This window comes from Adiantum capillus-veneris, chromosome 18 (genome assembly GCF_014529385.1).
Source record: "Adiantum capillus-veneris isolate H3 chromosome 18, ASM1452938v2, whole genome shotgun sequence".
NCBI classification, from domain to species: Eukaryota; Viridiplantae; Streptophyta; class Polypodiopsida; order Polypodiales; family Pteridaceae; genus Adiantum; species Adiantum capillus-veneris.
The window spans coordinates 141012655-141028478 of record NC_140948.1 but is presented as its reverse complement, the minus strand read 5'-3'; the positions used below and the strand labels follow the sequence as shown (position 1 = coordinate 141028478).

The following is a 15824-nucleotide window of genomic DNA, read 5'->3' as shown; positions in this document are numbered from 1 at the left end:
TTAATTTTGAGCTTGGCTTGTTGAGCAACAAATGGCTTTGGAAGCAAGGACCCCTTCACTCTTGACCGCTTCAAGTTTCATTGATGAGCTTCAACAACTTTCGGTAACCTGCCCTATTGATTCCAACTTTGTCCAAAGTGCCTTGAACTTCACCTTTGTTCAAAGTAGAACTTTGCAAAAATCCATTGATGTATTTTTGCCTAGAAACCCTAAATCTTCTTTCATTTAGATGTTACCAACAACAACAACATGTGAAATCACTTCACAAAATGATTGTGATGCACCTCTCAATTTTCCTTGTGAGAAGTATGGCCAAATTAAGGACCTGAGGAGGTAAACACAAAGAAAAACTATACCACCCAAAGATATCAACTTACAAAACGGATATCAATTTGATTTTTTTTAAAAAGGAAATTTTACCTCACTACTTTGATTCTTCTATTGCAACCTCCACCTCCTTGCTCGAGACACTTTATATTCTTCAATTCCTCTATCTTTGGTTAAGTCCAAGCTCCGAGCTCTTTCTTCTCACCATATTAAGCAATGATTGGAGGTTATTTACCTTCTCCTTGATTTCTTGAAGCTTCTGATTAAGAGAATCCTTCAACTATAGTAGCAAATGGTTTTCCAACTTAAGAATGCCCCGTTGTAGTGCAATACTTTGTGTATAGCCTAGTAACCCTTTCATACCATCTCCTACAAATCTCATCAATGAAGAACAATTGAAAAATGGTGGGATGCAGGTGATAGTGTCTATGGGATACAATCTACCATTTGTCCATAGATCAATGTGCTTCTTTTGTTATAATCTCAATGCTTTTATGGCAAAACGAGGAGTTTCACAAAGCCTATTTCTTTTTTGGAGAGGGGAATATTCATCTTCCAACTCGACATGGAGATGATAGACACCTCTTTTAGCAGGATTCATCAGATGATGTGGGGAAGATGATGAGTTGGATATGGTGCAGAGAAAGGTGTAGAGAAAGGGCAGAATGAGCATAGGAAAATTTGAAATTTGGAACAAAGAGAAAAATGGTGCATCGGAAGGGAGAGCTTTTGGAAAAGGGACACATTCCCAAGATATTTGAAAATAACACTACATGTGGGCCCCCAAAAAGTGACATCGTGCACACCCAGGAAAAATATAAAATTTTTCCGCAAGTTTGGATTTTAAAATTCCTTGTTCATTTTTTCAAAATTGAAAAGTTTTTTCTCCCTCTACCATTTCTTACAAGGCGAATTCAAGACCTCAAACTTCCCCTAATTCAAGAAGGTGGGAATATGTGCTACTCTCTTTCTCGAGCGGGATAAAAGTGATGAACTTGTTTATGCTCCCATACATAGCCTTCACTATTTTGCTCCTCAAATTAGCCAAGTGCAACTACAAGGATTGCTTGAAATTGGTGAAACAATTTGTAGGAAAAAATAACACCAAAGACTTTATGCCATGGTAGTGAACCAAATGGGAGCATCAAGAGTCCAATAGAGCAAGGAGGCATCCAGATTCTCAACCATGTTGTCCATGCAGAGGCCCAATGTGCCAAGTTTCTAACATCAATCACTATGCAGGACCAAGCATGGGCTATTAGAGCAAAGGACATGATTGACAAGGCAAAACGCTTCTTTCAAGGTGGCCAATGGAAAGGCTTAGAGGTGCACGACAAGTTGCTCGCCCCTCAATGGTCCAACCTTGGACTAGGAGAAACAACATGCAAGATAGTGCGGAAGTGTACTAGAGCAACAGAGATGCCAGAGCGGCAAGAGGTAACAAGGTATTTTCAAAAATCTATCACTCGTTGATCCCCTTGGCTCTCTAAATCAGGAAGCATTTCTTTGAACACTTTTTGGAGAGAAATTGCCAAAAAGATAAGCAATAAAGTTCTTAGTCATCTAGGCCTTTTTTGGGATATCAATAGTAGGAGCTAGAAAGGAATAGACCAACTGGCTACCTAGTTTCACCTTAGTGGGACTGCTGGTTGGTAGAGTTTTGGAAGGGCTTTTGGTGGTTGGGTGTTTTTGACGTTGATAGTGAATATTTCAATGTGTTGAATTGGGTATTCCACCACACTAGTATCCCTGCAATAATCAAAGCTCAACATACTGGGGAGGAGCTAGATGTTAAGGGCTTTGATAGGTACAAGGTCCAATGGCACGTGAGGGGGACCTAAAGACACAAAGTGTATGTACAATGTGTTAAGGGGTGCCAATGTTAAAAGCCCTTGTATCTACTGCTAGCTAGAACAATGCCCCAGATAGACACTCTAAACATCCAAACTTACAAGTTGTTTTAGATATTCCCTGTTCAAATTTCCACCTCTTCACACTGCATGTACTCTTTTTATTGTGATAAAAGTCATTTGCGAAAGAATGACCTCTCCAACTTTAAGAAGGAGTTCAACAGATTCAAGAGAGCTATGACAAGTGCTTGGACCTTAGAGCACTTCACACACTCATAGGAATACTTATGAATGTTGATTCTACTAATTTGCTTCAATACTTGCATAAGTTGCTAAAGAAGTTTTTTTTTTTTTTTGTAGCACATTATCTACAAACACACTCCTTGGTTTGTAAAGAAATATGGAAGCTTGTCAATCTGGTCTACTCAAGGTACGGAGAAGTCCCACTATCAACAAAGAACCAAATTTTTCAAACACGCTAGACATGGTGGAGGATCTAAAATGGCTAATAGATTTCTTGAAGTATTCTAGTGGTTTTATAGACAATTATGGCACAAAACAAGATCACAAGAGACTAAAAAGTTATTAGATAGTTTTGATATTGCTATAGCTATACCCCGAGGGATTCACTATTAGTAATGGGGGGATGTCACCTAAGTGCATCAAAATTAGAGAAACCCCCTTATGTACGGTATCTTACTTGCTAACCTACCCCCCTACATACGGACAAGATACGGACGTTCTTGCAATGAGCCATCCCCCCTCATACGGATTTCGTACAGAATGTAATGACCCACTATTTTATGTACACTAGTAACATAGCAATTTTAGAAGCACGTGCTTTTGCAAAAATACATATTGTACTGCAAATGAACAGAAGTGTACATTGTAGTATGTTTTCATTTGTAATAGATGTTAAGAGAAAAAACCATAAAAAGCAACAAATATAATGAATACTAAATTAAAATAAACCAATCGTCTAAATGTAATTTGTCAAAAAACAAATAGCATTTGCCTTGTAAACTGGTACAAATCTCAATCTCAAAACATATGATACTAGCCACCTACTTAGTAGGCTTCCCACATGGGATTTAAAGCACACATATGAAATGAATTGTTCTCTAAATAACAAATAATGCATACTCTTAAACAACCATGAAAAACTTCACTCAGCAAATAAAAAACAACCCATTAAAAGATTAATCTTTTTGAACAAAAACAATTATATGTGATATGAATGCACGTCTATGCTTAAGCAAAATGCAACTTTTAAAAAAGCACCATATGTATTTAATTTTGAGTTTGTACATAAAATATAAATCTTAAAAATTTTACAAAAGTTTCGTTTGTACGGAGACCTCTTTCTCAAAAAAAATCAGTATACCCTTTTCTTGGGCTCCCACATGGGATTTTCATCACATAATTTCTTTTTCCAAAAAAATTGTCCACCTCATCTTGGGCTCCCACATGGGATTTTCATCACATAATTTCTTTTTCCAAAAAAATTGTCCACCTCATCTTGGGCTCCCACTTGGGATTTAAGGATTATCTTACACGTTAAAATCAAACATATTTTCAATAGAGTCAAAATAGCAGTGAAAATTTCACGTAAAGAAATCTGACAACCTTCACTGAGGACAGATCGGAACATTGTTTTCAAACCTTTACTGAGGACAGATCTAAACATTGTTTTCAAACAAGACGATTGCACAAGCTAGCTACATTGTCAAATATAAACAAAACTGACAACAGAATCATTATACCAGACATAACTGGAACTATAACATCGGAGAAATGGAAAAGAAGATGTTAGGTGCAGCGGAATGAATGTTTGCGTTTTGCTCAAGATGAGTGCTCCGAACTATGCTCAAGGTTTTTTTTGTATGTTTGCGCTTTGCTCAAGATGAGTGCTCTGAACTATGCTCAAGGTTTCTTTTGTTCTTATGGAAGGTAGATCCTTCCGTTCTTAATGAGAGAATGCTTTGATCACAAACAAAGTGAATGGACACTGTGTGTGCAAGTGTATGAGACTGAGAGATAGAGAGAAGAGAGATACGACACCAGAGATGTTGTAAAACCCTCCTCCGAAGGCCCGACTCTCGTTGGCAAGAATGGTCTACTATTGATTGCACAATTTGGTACAATGGTATTGCATAAGACTGATGCAAGTCTAAGCTATGTCGACGATGACGACAGTGATGACGAAGTCGACCTAAGGGCTGAAATTTGCAATCTTCCTACTCCTGTCCAAAAACGCTAATTTTGACTCTATGTCGATGAGGATGTCGATGGTGACGATGCGACGACGACGCTCAACATCTGCGTTTTTCAGGCTGAAACTGTAAACCTTGCGAAAACCGACCGTGCGACGAGGAACTGCTGTGGGAAGGTGAGATCTGCGAGGTTCGGGACTTGATCTGCGGGGGCTAACTGCTGAAAACTGAAAACGTTAATGTTCCTTGACTTTTCGTCGTGGTAAAGATGCAAAACGCCGAGGCTGATCTGCAACCAAAAATGCTAGGGCTGAAATTTGGTCCTTCTGTCGCCGTGGTTCTGCAAATGCAAAAACGCTAGGCTGATCTACTGTGTCTGGCTGTCACCAGGTTGGTCTGCAATGAAAAACGCTGGGACTGATCTGCAATGGAGAAAACCGCTGGCTATCCTTGGCTGAAAACTCTAAGTCTCCTGCAGGGGGGTTCTGCTGAGAAGTTGCCTGTTGAGCGTGGAGCTCCTGCTGCCTCTTTCGCCAAATAGTGCTAGTTTAAGATTGCTTATATACAAGATTACTCAATTTGCCCTACCTACTTTCCAACAAAAGTCACTTAAAAATAATAAGTGAAAAATGTCAAAAATAGGTAAAATAGGCTAAATGCACTGAAAAATTCCCCTAACTGATTCTAATGAATTCTGATGGGAATGCTTATGATCATGTTGTGTGCAACCAGAGGATATGCATCTATACCAAGTGACTGGGCATGCACGGTCTATGAATAGACTCACAAAAGTGCCAGATCACTTCTAAACTAGAAAGACTGACTGGACTTGACGGAACCCTGTTATGGTGTAGCTTGTCCACGGACACATAGGGTTGGATGTGTCACGTGACAGAAGGCATGAGAAAACAGTATTTCACAGAATAAAATAGAATAAAGAACGATAGAATGAGATCTAAGGCACTCACCTTGAAGGCAGTCGCAGTTTTTAGCCTCTTTGTGGACAACGTCAAGGACAGAATCAATGAGCTCCGCGCCTTCGGTGTAGTGACCCTTGGCCCAGTTGTTGCCAGCTCCGGACTAGCCCACAGCTTGCCTCGTTGCAGTACACATTCGCTCTCTTTAGCTGCACGTCAGCGTTGCCATTGTATGACCCCGTGGGATCAATGCCGTGCTCTATGCATATCACCTCCCAGAACTTGGTGCCGATTTGGCTGCCTTTTGCACCTGTTTGTTCATTCACAACTTCTGTGACGAGGAGGTATCCACCTCATAAACTCAGTCCAAGCAATCATCCAACTGAAGTCGCTCGATTGCAATCCCTGCATTGTAGAGCGACTCTTCACCCCATTGCCTTGTTGGTTGCTATACGAATATCGTTCATCTGTTGCCCCGTTGCCCGGTGTCCAGTGATTCCATCTTAGCTAGCACCGGCTAATGAGTAGGAACATGTGCATAATCACTCGCCAAGCAAAGCAACTCAAATGAAGCGCGGGCTGGTGCTCATCGGAGCCCGCCCTCTTGAAAGTGGGAAACTTGAAGGTTCAAGAGATTGTCGAATCACTGAAACATGTGTGGTGCATTAAATTGGAATGTAAGCCAGAAGAAGAGTGCAAAGCGTCCCTTGCATCGCCAAATGTCCTAAAATGGCTCAACACAGTAGACCACCCAATAGTGTCTGAGGGAGCCGGCATGCTTTGAAGCAAATCTTCTGCTCGTGTTACTAGCCCTGCTTGGCTCAGTAGGTCTGCTATGCAGGTGAAGTGCTATATTGTTGGGGTAACACTATGCCTCTTCTGCATTTATTGAAAAAGGTGCAGCCATCGCCCACCTAACCCAATCTGCTGCAAGCAGAAAGCAAGCAAGCAAACCCCAGCTTGTCCCGCTTCAAACCTTGTCTCTGCAAATCCTCGACATAGCTCAACACTAAACCTTGCCCCCCTGCAATGCAAACCCTGCAGTCAAGGAGTTCCATAACAGCAGCATTGTTCCTGGCATAGTGCTAAACACTTTGCAAGCATCTAAAATATCGTCGCATTTCACATACATGTCAACAAGAGCGCTTTCGACAATGGCATCCTCATCAAAGCCCATCTCCACTACAAGACAATGGACAAGCATACCCTGAACAAACAATAAGCCACCTGAACAGGCTTTCAAGAGGCTAGACAAAACAAAGTGATCTGGCTCCAGACCTTTGGCTAGCATTCCTTGGAAGATCTCAAAAACTTCCATCGTGCACCCATGCTGGATATAACCAAAAATTAATGCTATCATAGTCACTGCATCTGGCTGTCCCATCTAAGAAAGACAAACATGACCCAAATGACTCTTAAGGATTGGCAGCATCCCTTTGTTATTCAAAGAGTACCTTTAGTGAGCTGTGCATTGCATCTGCCTTTTTGAGAAACAAAACAGAGAAACATGATTTAAGATTTACTGGCAGCATCCCTTTGTTATTCAGACAGTGCCTTTAGTGAGCTGTGCATTGCATATGTCCTTTTGAGAAACAACACAAAGAAACATGCAGTGGAGAGAGTCTCAGTTGAGAGCTGAATTATGAACCTAAGTTTTCATATATTTGATTTATTTGCACTCCTCCTTCTCGAGGAACATCGACTTTGGGATCCTTCTGTACACGGGGTTTCTTCTTAAAACAACAGCAGTAGACAACGATGCAAATAGCAATGGCCACCACCAGAATTCCAGCTACAGCCCCTCCTACAATGCTCCAGTGCTGCTTTTCTTTTACAGGTGGGAAGGGGGCCTATCGTTGGGTCCTGGCAGGGACCTTGGTGAAGGGACACAATCTGCACTATTGCTCTCACACAAAGGGTTTCCTAAATATCTAGATAGAGCAAAAAACTTATGTCACAAGACGTACATAATACGAAACAAGCATGGAACATCAAAAACCCCTACAATGAAAGGTAAGCTTACTTGTGACAGAGTTTGACTTGTGAAATACCAGTTGCAAGCTTGTGACCACAAAAACCGCAAGCATTGCAAGTAGTTTGAGCAGCAATACCCTGTGTAAGACAGAAAAAGCTCTCAACAATCATGCAATAAACCCTACAATCAAGAGAATCAAGAAACCCATGTCCATGCCGCTCAGAGAGAGAGAGAGAGAGAGAGAGAGAGAGAGAGAGAGAGAGAGAGATATCAGTTACTTGGGCCATGTGGTCTACAGAGTGCATCGCTGCTTGCAAGTTGTCGACCATGGTAGATTGCACTTGTAGCGCACCCCCTTCTGCTTATGGAGTTTACTGATTACGAGTCTTCACAAACCCCCTTGAAGCTTGCCGCCTTGCAGCACTCTCCCCTCTTCTGGTCTGAGCATTCGACGCTCACTTTGTTCTCTTCTCAGCTTCGGCCTTCCTTCTCTGCTCCTGGCTAGCCCTCAAGCTTCGGGACACAGCTCCCTCTCAGCTTCGGCCCCCGCTCGTTCTGTGGGTGGCGCCTCTCTTGAATGGCACCTCGGCCTATACGTGCTACTGTAGCGATTTCTCTTGCCCTGCAGATGGCGACCCCGTGAGAGTGACAGCCACGCTCGCCCCCACAGTAGGCCTAGTCTATTCCCGCTCTGAGTTCAAAACCAGATCTTGAAGAGAGTATTTTAAAACCAGACAGGGGACTCTAAATTTAGGGTGTTTACACACATCCCATTTTAAGTGGGCACCTATCCAAAACATGCATCACCATTTCATAACTAGTCTTGCTTGGTGGGCCTTGCTATATAACATCTATAGATAGAATACACTAGGGCATATGCATGTGTTGAACGGCTTGGGAAGGCAATGAGTGTTGGTGATTCGACTCCAGATTAGGCCAATTGATCATTGATTGAAATCTGATATCTTATGTTTCAGTAGCACTAGAACGAGACCTCTACCATGCGACACCATAGCCAGGGGGGGCTGCATTCTGAGTTGCATGGGCGGCTCCTACAGTGTGGGGCACCTCCTTCTTGTGGCCGCCCATATGCAGTTTATCGCCGATCTTCTCCATCATGTTGGCCATGCTTTCTCCCCCTAAGAGTGCGCTTTTATTTTATTCACTTGGTAGCTTTTTACGGCGAGGTGAAGTTTGGCTGCGATGTTTTTTTTTTAAATTTAAACCTAATGCCACGTGGTGGATGCTGCGTTCAGATATCGAAAAAAGGACCTTTGGCTCATCAAGTAACAAGTCAAACACAAAGCTCTCATTGGTTGAAATGGAATGAGCATGCCTCCGCCATATTTAAGCAAGCAAAACCCCCATTCAAAAGCATACTCGAAATGGCATCAAGCTGGTTGCCAACAAGGCTTGCAGCTCCGTTTGGCAATGTGTATGCAATGTTGCTGCCATTTCCTAGTCTTAGCATATAGCGCACACGGGATGAGTGTGAGGACCTTAGTTAGGGTATACGTAAGAGGGAATCTTTAAAGTATTTGATACATAAGTCAACTTGGTGATACATAAGCATATCCCATGACTAAGGCCCCCCCACTTAAGGAATACATGAGAGGGAAGCCCTTCTGAACCTCATACAACAACAATATGGCGATCAACCCCAAGATATTTTACACAGGATAGCTGATAAAGTTCTAGTTGTCCTTAAGACTGACAATATCAAGGATCTAGATGAGAAGAAAGAGTTTGAAAACCTACTAAACAATGCATGCACAGGCAAAGATTGGGAAACTTATTATAGATTACAATGATGGTTGTAAAGTTGGTATCGTGGTGCAGGAGAATCTCTTGATCATGTCATTGGTGTTGCTATTGAGTTTGCATACGAAGAAGAATAAGAGAATAGTAACTTGGATGATGTGGAAGAAGACAACAATAAATAAAATGAGGGTGCAGATGTGGAGACAAAGGCTATGTAGATGGTGGTATTGATGATGATGATGAAGAGGCTAATGAGGGTCTGGAGACAAAGGCTATCCAGATGGTGGTATTGATGATGATGTTGAAGAGGCTAATGAGGGTCTGGATGTCCAAGAAATTTATGCCTAGTGGCTACATAGAAGAATATTAGTCAAGTTTATGGTAGCATCGACCCCAAAAAATCTAGAAGCTACCATATATTCTCATTGGTATAGCTATCTTAGTTTGCTAGTGGAGTAAATTAACTCTTTGAAATACCAATAACAACACCCTCGTGTGAAAGATTCTTTAATTGGCTTGTTAGGGCATGTGTCTTATGGCATAAGCACTTAATATCCCCCCCCCCCGCGGGGTAGGTCCCCCCCTTCCTGATGCATACGGTACGAGCATGAAATAATGGGGGCTTCCCCTATTGTATATGCTTATGTCTGGCCTCTAAAAACCCCCCTCTTGTCCAGTCACGTGATACCATACGGAAATCCATAGTGAATCCCCCGGGTATATAATTAAGCCATTCTGTGGTAGATTTCTTTTCATTTATTCTAGCATGCACATTTGCTCGATATGGTCGCCTCTTATATCTCTTACTCTTCTTGTCTAATTTTTTCTTATGGCCGATCTCTAGTGAAGAGGCACTAGATGAATCGCTACTTGTGTCTTCTGCTCCCTTGGATAGATTGTCATCTAGGGTACCACTGGACCTTGAATGGTTTATCCCCACATTTGCACTAAGATTTAACTCAGATTCTTTGTCCTTAGAGTCAATTTCAATTGATGATTCTGACCCCAAATCGTGTGGGCTATAGTCTTGTGAGACGCTACTGGTTCCAATGCCAGTCAAACCTTCCTCTTGTAGGTCATTAGAAGCTATATGCATTTATTTTAGCATATTTAAGGGTATGAGTGGTGGCATTTCATCCCCCTCAGGTGTTACCCAGGTTGTGCCCATGTTTCTCCAAGTGTCTATGGTTGCTGCTAGGTGGACCCAATCCACATTGTCTGACTCAGTCATCCCAGGTAGTACATCCATTTAAGGAGAACCTTCCCCAACATCGGTGTCCGCTTTACACGTGTAACGATATTACAATGGGGCTGAGTGAATTGTGGTGTCAGATCTATGATTAATTATAAATGTGTTTCCTAGGGGATGTTCTCGACGAGTTACAAGATCCACTCAAATGTCAGAATCTTGGAACTGCAAGTAGACATGGTTTTTAGACCAGTCATGCGCCATTTTTGCTTCCCTCATGAAAGGACGTCCTAAGATCATCTCCGATGCCATAGTGTGCTTGGAGAAATCCATAACAATGAAGGTAATTCTTTTTTTATGTCCAAAGACCTTGATCTTGAGATCTTCTAGCATCCCAATAGGTTTAACAATAGACCCATTGGCCATCTTCACTACTATGGTTGTGGTCGCAAGGTGAGTTATTCCCATAGTTTCCCATCAATTTTTAGCTAACCCCAAAGCCACCATCAAGGATTCCCTTCACAGTTAATTCCTTAGTGGTGATTGGTATGGTCGCATTGGATTCATCACCCTCAAAGTATTGTCCCAACTTGTTACCATGTATTTCTACCACAAGGTTCTCATCTAGGTTGTTATGTGGATCTAAGTGTTCCTCCTCTATCGGCATCTCCCCAACTCCATCCATTTGTGCAAATTGTGGTAGCCCAAACTTCGCTTCTCCATTGAGGAAAGCTCAAAGAGCTGAGACTAGCTCAGGGTCTTTATATAGTTTGGACATGATGGTGGTTCTAACTTCTGAAGACATGAAATCCATCAATTTGGCAATGTTTAACGGCACCTTTTGGGCTTCACTCCCTTTACGTGGGGAAGATGGGATCTCCATTTCTTTGATAGGATCAGGTAGTCCCTCTGTAAACATTCTTTTCATCAAGAAGTGAGCACGCCCTTTTACCATGACTTTAAGTCGCTTTCTTCTTGGATGACACTAGGTATGGCTAAGGGTCTATGGACTTGGTGAGGTTGTTGTTGCATAGGGAACATTGTGTTTGTAATCTGGATCTGCCTAGGTTTTGGTTCTACATCCCTTTGGGTATCTTCTACCAAACTCCTTAATTGCTTGACTCGCTCGATCTCCTCTGTAGGGTTTGGATAAGTTCCTATCTTCTTCTTGGATCCTGGGCATTGTGGCTCATGAAGAACTTCTTGGAGCCTGTGCTTGGTGTTCAATTGCCTGCTTTGAAAATATCATTAAAGTGTACAAAGTTATCAACCTTGTGCTACCCGGTAAGGTCAACAAAAACTTTTGATAGTCAAGAATTTTATTGGTAAAGCCTTCTAGGAAACTCTCTAGATCAAAGGGAACATTAAAAATCGCTTTCACACAGGAAAACTTAGACCATTGCTTGACTTGGTATAGTAGGTCTATCAACTTTTCCTCACTTGTCTCTTCAACCTCTTCATTGTCCAACAACCTCCAAACCCTTGCTAGTCACCTTTTTTGCACAAGGAAGAGCAAAAAAACTTAAACTATCTTATACTTTAAAACATTGGTCCTATACTTGGTAAAAAGATTGGTCATGTTGATTCTTCAAAAAAATTGGCCTTATGTCGTCCCTATGTGAAAGTGGAGCATCCGGATGCATGTCCAAGTGATATAATTTTGCATAGGGACAGGATTGCCCCATGAATGCTAAAGTAAATACCGACCCGTCAATGCAAGACTCCAGGATGGAAGCAGCTGTAGAAGTGAGGAGAAACATGTAAAGAATATCAAAGACTCAAGAGAAGGTGAATAAAAAGAGGCTATGATCTATGACAAAGAAGGAACCAAATAGTAGGAGAAGGTGGTGGAGAAGTAGTGCATCACTCAGCAAATCCCTAGAGGACCAAGCAATGAGAATACTTCTCCACCTAAGATTACGACAAGGACAACTATGTCGGTGGTGCAATTCCCAGGCCTCAAGAGGGCCAAAAGGGTGAAGGTAGCGGCAAGGGGTTCTAGTTCACTTGAGACTACAAAATCTTAGAAAGAGAGAAGCTCCACCCCACCTCTCGCCCAGCCAAAAGGGGCGACGTCTATCATCTCGCTTCACATCCCTCCTCTTTCTACTATTCTTTCTTCACTCATCTTTTGTGTGTCATCTTCCTCAAGCGATGGAGTCAACCCAGTCTAAACACCCTAGCACATCCATTGAAACCATTATCACACCTATGCCACATTAAAGGAGCACAAACAATGGTTCCCAACATCCATAGCCAAGGTTAGTTGGATTATAATGTAGCAAAGCAGGAGAAGAAAATATACCTTGAAAAAACAAATCTTGTCATGTTGAAAAAAAAGAGTGAAACATTTTAGGCTTTCTGGAGCCAAGAACATGTTTACATACACAAGGAGCTTCGTCTCCATCTCGAAAGTCTCTAATCTTCCTCTGCACAAAGAAAACTGTAAGTGATTCATATGGTGACTATTATTTTCAGTTTGCTTTAGGTTGTTTGTGGTATTTCTCTTATGATTTTTATATTTTTTACTTGTTTTGGGCTACTATGCTTCTTACACATCTCTATCTCTAAAGCATAGAGGAATGGCAACTGGTGGAGTGTGCCATGGACATTTTGGATGTCTAGCCTTGGCTCCATTAGGGAGGAGCTTTACAAAGGGAGAACTCATGGGTCTCTGGCAGAGAAGGGGGTATTTTTCCATGTGCTAGGACATTGATATGTGGATGAACAATGAACACATGGCCACCTTGAAGATAAGATCCATGTGCATATTGCACCTAATGAGTCAAGATCTACACACTGTGCAAACAATTGTTTCTGTAGCTTTTGCTTTAGAGATAGATGGAAAGGTGTGTAGGTAATGATTTCCTTCTTTCTAGTGTTCTTTGCTTCTAAGAGGCATAGTCTTACTTTTCCTTTTTTATAATATGGCTTGCAGGTCTTGATAAGGATTGAAAGAAATTTATATGCCAAAAAGTGCCCAAAGGGATTGTCGATCTACTGCCAGTCTAGACTACTCCTTAGTTAAAGTCTCACATTTTTGCTAGTGATGTTGGCGATTTGTATCAATTGTTCCCTACAATTGGCATTTTGTACAAAATGTTTTGATATCAATGACAATTAACTTGGGCAATTACTTGTTTGGTGCAAATGTATCATTGTTGGCTTACATTTTGTAAGGTTTTTTTGTTGTTAGGTGGACAAAGGTGTGTCAATGTCATGCTATAACATTTAATGGCCTAGTACCTTGTGTGTAGCGGAAAATAGCATGAACATAGTGAGCATTTCATTAGAATAGATTCCTAATGAGAATAACAAGAGTGCTTGGGTGGAGAGAGCAACAAAAAGTATAACACCTAGTTAGATAGCATGAACAATACTTCAAAAGAGAGAGAAATTAAGCTATTGACAACAGTTGAGGACCGGGTTTTCATGGAGACGGTCCCCCCTCCAAAAGGCTTTGTATTATGGTTTCTCCATCAAGAGAGACATTTTACAATACAATTCTTTGTGCTCCTTCAATACTAGCTAGTGCAATGAAGATGGAAACTTCAAGCACTTAGAAAAACACTCATTAAACACAACATCAATTCCCTCATGGTCTCAGACCCAAGACCTCACACACCTTCGAAGATGGTGAGAGCTAGCAGGGTATAAGAGTAGATTAAGAGGAAGAAGGAGTAGTCTTACAAGAAAGATGTACATCTCCTCACATAATCACTCATATTAGCATATCTTAGCTTAGTAATTTGCATGGAAGAGGAGATGAGCATGCATTGAAACTTGGCTCTTGGTTGGATTTGCATCACAAAGCCAAGAGTTGTTGGTGTAGGCCTCCCTTCTCACAAGCTTGGAGTAGGTGATAAGCTTTCCATTAAAGCTTGAGAAGGAGAGAGAGAGACTTCTTACTCCGCACATGGACTAGTGTGAGTGTGTATGCAATAATGCCCTTAAAAAATAAGCCCCCTCTCTCTCTTGGTCAACCCCTCTTGCTATTTGCTCATGCTCACACCCTATTGGCCCATGTCAGGCTTAGCCAATGAAATTTAAGCACCATAAGTGATAGATTTCTGACATGTGTCCCCCTTTCCCCTTTTGTGAGAGCTTTAGGTAATTACTTAATGCAACTAAACTCTCATTGGACCCCTTTCTCTCCTGGCCAATAGGAATCAGGCAAGCCATTGGGCTATTGAATGCTCATTGGACCCCTTGGGAGACTGTCCAATAGTCTTCTAGAGATCTTAATTCTTATTGATTATTTTATTAAGTGTTTTTAAATTAATTAAACTAGATTTACTCTAACCTAATTCTCATTGGTCCACCTCTGTGGCCATCCAATAGGATTTGAGTACACCTTGTGGGCATCTGGGCTAGGGAGCTGACATGTGTCCCTCTTTCCCTTTGTGTAAAGGAGCTTGTGTGTGTGTGTGTGTGTGTTTGTTTCTCTCTCATCTCCTACTTCTTGGGCTCGCTCCCTCCTATGTAGGGATGCATGAAGACTTTTTAAGGACACACAAAGCATCCAATTTTCCTAGGCTTTTGACCTTTGGACACAACCTTTGAATTTTGGAACCTTAGCATTTTGGAAGTCTTAATGGGTTGAACCTTAGGGTCTTTTAAGCCCATTGTTGCACCTTGATCTTTTGCAAATGGCCCCCCCTTTGGATCCCTATTTTCCCTCCTTTGGATCCCTACTGTGGTCGGCCTGCCAACTTAACCAATATTCTAGCTTTTTCTCCCTTGGCACTTCCCCATATTAAATGATCAGTTTAACATGAGAAATCATTTAGGAGAATTAGATATTAGTTATTATGACATTATACCTCTCTTGAAATCATAGTCGTCCTCGATTATGGGGTGGAGAAGATAAAGCATATTCATTAGTCCTTTTTCTAGCGGGTAGAGGGCCTATGTTACCCTACGACATCATTCTAGAATGGATGACTAGTCCATTTGGCACTTGAGAGCCTAAGGTGCTAGAAGCCTGTCTGCACATTAGTCCTATCAATCTTCCGTAGTAGAGTGACAAGCTCTACTTAGTGTTTGGGAGACGTCGTCTCCGCAAACTTGATCTAAGAATGCATACTACTTCACATTTGTGCACAATATAAAAAAAGAGAGTCTTATAAGACAAAAACTTTGTTCATTTTAAATATTTGTAGATTTGCACTCTAGGAAAGCATTGCAAGGTTTAGGTTATCCTTTAGTTGTATGCCTTGCATCCATCTAGCATCTTCAAAAGGATAGTCTTACCGCCTCTTAGTACCTTGTCTTCATGTCGGAGAATGGACTCGAGCGGAAGCATCTCTTCTTGGTCCTCGATCTCTGGTGGGTCTTCAATAGTTGGTTCTTGAGGTGGATCTCCTTTGTAAGGCTTTATTAGGCTCACATGGAAAGCATTGTGTATGAGCCAATGGCTAAGCAACTTGAGTTGATAGGCCATCTCATTGATTGGCCTAAGAATCTGGAAGGGACCATAGTACCTTTTTGCTAACTTAGCATAGTACTTTTGATGTCCCATAGGATTCTTGCCTGTCGTGTGCCTTAATCGAGCCTTGGGAAATTTGAGTAAGACCCAATCATTTTCTTTAA

At 41.5% G+C, this 15824-nt stretch overlaps 1 protein-coding gene and 1 pseudogene across 1 annotated transcript; both read right to left on the bottom strand.

Annotated features, from left to right (window-relative positions):
* Positions 1 to 3409: 3409 nt before the first annotated feature.
* LOC147436537 (pentatricopeptide repeat-containing protein At4g14050, mitochondrial-like) lies at positions 3410 to 6739 on the bottom strand (annotated as a pseudogene).
* A 66-nt stretch (positions 6740 to 6805) lies between these two features.
* LOC147436536 (uncharacterized) lies at positions 6806 to 8410 on the bottom strand. Its single transcript, XM_086489409.1, has 5 exons — positions 8283 to 8410; positions 7742 to 7779; positions 7561 to 7640; positions 7331 to 7419; positions 6806 to 7238 (listed from the first exon to the last, which is right to left on the bottom strand). Exons 1-5 carry the CDS (start codon positions 8408 to 8410, stop codon positions 7139 to 7141), a joined length of 435 nt encoding a protein of 144 aa, XP_086345535.1. The 3' UTR covers positions 6806 to 7138.
* Between the last annotated feature and the right edge of the window lie 7414 nt (positions 8411 to 15824).